The following is a 4,185-nucleotide window of genomic DNA, read 5'->3' as shown; positions in this document are numbered from 1 at the left end:
ACACCCACCCAAACCCCACCACCTTTGCACATCTTAGTGGCAAACATGGATTGTTATATTGTTTGCTTTGTATATACTCCATTTACTAGTCACTCTTCAAGTGAGTGTTAAAAATTACAATTAGGTCCAAGAAACAGATTTTTCTCTATAAACACATACAAGACTGTAATAAAGACTTTGATATCTATACAAGTTGCCTTATACAGACCCACACACTCCACAGATTTATTCACTGGCATCCAACTTTCCACTCCTCACTTTCTAGGCTTAATTCAAGCCTTACAATTTTAACTAGGCCTTTATCAAAGTGTTTACACTTGGCTAAATATCAATGAAATGTAAAATACACAGATCACCAGTTCCTTTTAGAACCTGATGTTCAAAACTTCATTTTTTCCAGTTACAAGTTATTGCCCCACCACTCATCTTGTCAGCTAAAAAAAGACTAGATGAAATGCAGCAGCTCCATCATTTGGACAATCTTTCAATTTATTTCTATAGTTTGTTCTGGCATTCCTTCCCTTCCTCTACCACCCTGAACGTTCCCTGGATGATCTCTCTTTACAGATCTTTAGAAGTACCATTTATATTATATTTATATGCAATTAATATTTAACTTTCAGCTCCTTGCCCATCAACTAAGATGAAGTTGAAAATTCTTCAACCTGCCTTCTCTGCCCTTGAAAAGTGGTATCTCAGCTGACATTAGCACTTGCCTGCAATCCCATACTATAAAACAATGGTTCTGAAACTTCAGACTTGTTAGATGCAACCCCCCAAGATTTGACCTTTTCTGCCCAAGACTGAGCTCTCATCCTCTGGCTTCTCTCCACCTCCTCAATATATACTCTACCCACTGAGCCTATTCAAGAACACAGCTGTATCCCACTGAGTTCCAGAATCCTTCCACTAGCCCCACCTCTTCACTACCTCGATCAAGTTTCCACATACTTTTAAAGCGTTTCCCCAACTTGCCTACTTTTGCGCATTACACTGCTACATTGGACTCCCTTAGTCTGTTTGTTCATAACAGCCTTCATTGTTTCTTCCTTATCCCCAAGCACTGCATGTGCCATCCATAACCTAGAGCATTAAGCCATTGTTCTCTCCTTAAGAACCATATCCTACTATCTAATTAAAAAACAAAATAAAACACCCAAACCTGGATTGAGAGACAACCCCTGGCTACTAACTGAAGAAAGGACCACAATAAAGATTGTTCCACACAGGATGTAGGACAATCATGTTGAAAGTTGTTCCTGTCATGTGCCCACCCACGTGTCGCCTGTGTCCCCCCTGAGATTAGCTGCCACTGAAGCCACAGCCAGCTTCTGCAGGAGGTCGCTGCTCGCCACCCACCCTCCCGCTGCAAAAGCAGCCGCCAGCATCTTTGGGCAGTTTCTGCTCCATTGCCGACTACAAAGGGTGCCCCCCCTAGTCTTGGGAGGCACCAGTCTTACATGGTTCCCGTCAATACCAAACTGGGCCAGATTCAAAACAGCGACCTAAAAATTTAACACTCCACATCTCATTACCATTCCCACTCTGACAAAACCTTAAGGTGTTGGGGCACCCCAAGAGATGCACCCTAGGTTTGTGCAAGCCTACTTGGTTACCCACTCTGCTGAATAGGAATACCTAGGTTAATCATTTGCTCAGAAATCACAATTCACCATAGGCACCTTGGGAAAAGAACAGAAAGAGAAGGGGTTTGTTATCAGGAAGAACAAATGATATAAACAAAGCGATCAAATGATTTGACAGTGATATACAGTAACACATAATGGACAAAACCCTCATCCTATGCTCAAACTATAGCCTAGCCCTCCAAAAAGTTCCTGTGAAAAATTTCCCAGGGTCAACCTCCTCAAGTCAAAGCTAGGTCCCTGAACCAGGCACCTCCATCCCCCTCTCCTCCTTACAAGGAGCCCCTGCCCAATGGTCACTGCCTCTAGAACACTTCATACAGCCTTCCCCCACCTAGCCAGAGAATCCCCCTAGTGTTTCTGCCTGTGGATCCATGGCACCCACCATGCCCTTTTACTGCTTTTCTGTTTCTTTCTAGTTTCTACTACTAGGTCCACCAGCCTCAAGTCTCCCTTCCCACTTTTGCTGTTTTAAGATAGGAAGTATTGCTCTAGCCATTTGAAATGCTTCTCTATCTGTTGGGCACCGGATTCTTCAAATCTCATAGTTCCTTGCACTTACCATTAGTGTCCATCATTGAAAGTCTGAAGACAAGCATGAAGAGCTGTCATTTGAAACCTTTACTCTTTTATTCCTCATTCCAAGTCTACAGCTGTTCGCTGAACTTTAAGATTTAGTTATACAACTAAACATGCATCTTCATACTCAATGACCTACTTCTTGAACATTGTCATCATATCTGCTTTATGAACAAGTGTAAGTTTTATACATTCTACTATCACTAACCCTTCAGTGGCACAATTGATTCAAGTCTTGATTCCTGTTCATAAGCAACACTATTTTGAATAACTGTGTTAACAGGTCTTTAAAGATGGGCCTGTTTATGGTATCCCACCCTGAACATCTACAGCTAGATTAGATAAATAGTTTGATCTTATTTTATAGCACAGGGATGCTCAACATAAAAGGATAATTCATCCATCAAATTTTGGTCAAAAGAAGACTCACTGCTGTGCAGATCTCTCACTGAGAGATTAAAGGCATTGTTACATCTTTAAGAACTTAAATTTTATGGCTAAATCTAAGAATTTACCATTAGCTGGGAAGAGATGCACTTTCCCTTTTTATTTTGTCTCTTGCCACTGAATTTCACCTACATATAGAAACTCAATCATTCCATAGCGGACTCTATGCTTTTGTTTTCCTCCCCATAACCTCTCTGCTGCAGTGATAAGTTGTTAAATAGTTAATACTGTTACTTAAGCACATTAAGTATACCATAAGAGGTGTTAATGAGGTACAAGGGAAGAAGGAAGAGTTCACAACCCCCAGAGGCATGGTTTTAAGCCTGGAGATTCAAGACAGCACTGCTAGCTTTAACCATAGCTAGAAACTTAAAAGAAAAAATGGATTCTGCTGAATCAAGGTGTGACATGTGGGCCACATTACAATCAAGTGGCCCAGATATGGCCTATAACTGTTTGATAAGAGCACTGTAACAGGGGATGACACTAGTCTGTGCTGGCTAGAAAGCTTATTAGGTATGCAGAGACAGGCAAAACTATGTTCGGTAACATGTTTCTACATAGTAGCTTCAGATAAACTGTTGAGATCAGAGAGAACACTAATGTTTCGATTGCTTTGATAATTTCACTTGACTCATGTTATTTTCAGTGATACTGTGACCTCAAATCGCTAGCCTCTGTTTCATGCTTAAATAACTGCTGTATGTCCACTAAATTATAAACCTCAGCAAACACCACCAGCCTTCCTCAATAAGACACTGTGGGAACCACCATCAGAGGAGGAGATCAGACACTGCCCTCTTGCAGGCAAATGGGTCCCTCAGCATCAGAGCCTTGTAACTCACTAAAATAGCCAATCTGCAGCCCCTTATTCAAGAAAGATCTGGTCTTAACATGGTCATAAGGAGATCAACCCCTCTGCGAGTTCATCTACACACGTGGACACACACCTATGGGTCACATGACTATGGCTAAATTCAACCCAATTCCTACTGCAGTAGTGGAGAGACATAGCTAGTTTGCCTCACTGCCTCTCAATTTTCATCAGCTCTAGCATTTAGGAAACACTAACCAGTCAAAACTGGAAGACAGAAGTCAAAACAAGGAAAAACCAATAGCTAGGAAAGCAACATTATGCAAGCACGGGAGATACTTGGGAATAAAACCATCCTTCCTTTAGAATCTCATAAGCCCTGTGATCATAATGCTCTGGCTAGAGGCCGCACTGCCAAAGCCATATTGAAGAGCAGGGGGTAGGCCACCTCCTTGGTGCAGACAGCTTATATAAAAGCAAAGAGAGAGATGCTTACAGTCCAGGTGCTTTTTCTTGGGCCCCATCACTTCATGCGTGGTTGCTTTGCAGACGGCTCTGGCCACGGCCGATCCCGTAACGCTGTACTGAGCAGCTGCGATGCGATCTGTCAGCGTCTGACCCGACATCTTCGGCTAATGTTAACGCTGCTGCCTCTTCTGCAAAGGCGGGGGGGGGGGGGGGGGGGCAGGAAAAAAAAAA

General features: G+C 42.5%; 1 protein-coding gene across 16 annotated transcripts in view; it reads right to left on the bottom strand.

Moving 5' to 3' along the window:
• Positions 1-4,174, bottom strand: part of SNAP91 (synaptosome associated protein 91) — a 182,792-nt gene extending 178,618 nt beyond the window's left edge. For 15 of the 16 annotated variants that reach the window (XM_019520405.1, XM_019520408.1, XM_019520411.1 and 12 more), the window contains exon 1: positions 3,983-4,174. In XM_019520405.1, the coding sequence (XP_019375950.1) occupies positions 3,983-4,112 (130 nt within the window). In that variant the 5' untranslated portion in view covers positions 4,113-4,174. The remainder of the gene's footprint in view (positions 1-3,982) is intronic. The other variant, XM_019520412.1, reaches the window with a different exon arrangement.
• Positions 4,175-4,185: the final 11 nt, after the last annotated feature.

Source organism: Gavialis gangeticus, unplaced genomic scaffold, assembly GCF_001723915.1.
Source record: "Gavialis gangeticus isolate Ggan-Ray unplaced genomic scaffold, GavGan_comp1, whole genome shotgun sequence".
Taxonomy (NCBI): Eukaryota; Metazoa; Chordata; order Crocodylia; family Gavialidae; genus Gavialis; species Gavialis gangeticus.
This window is presented reverse-complemented; position numbering and strand designations above follow the sequence as displayed.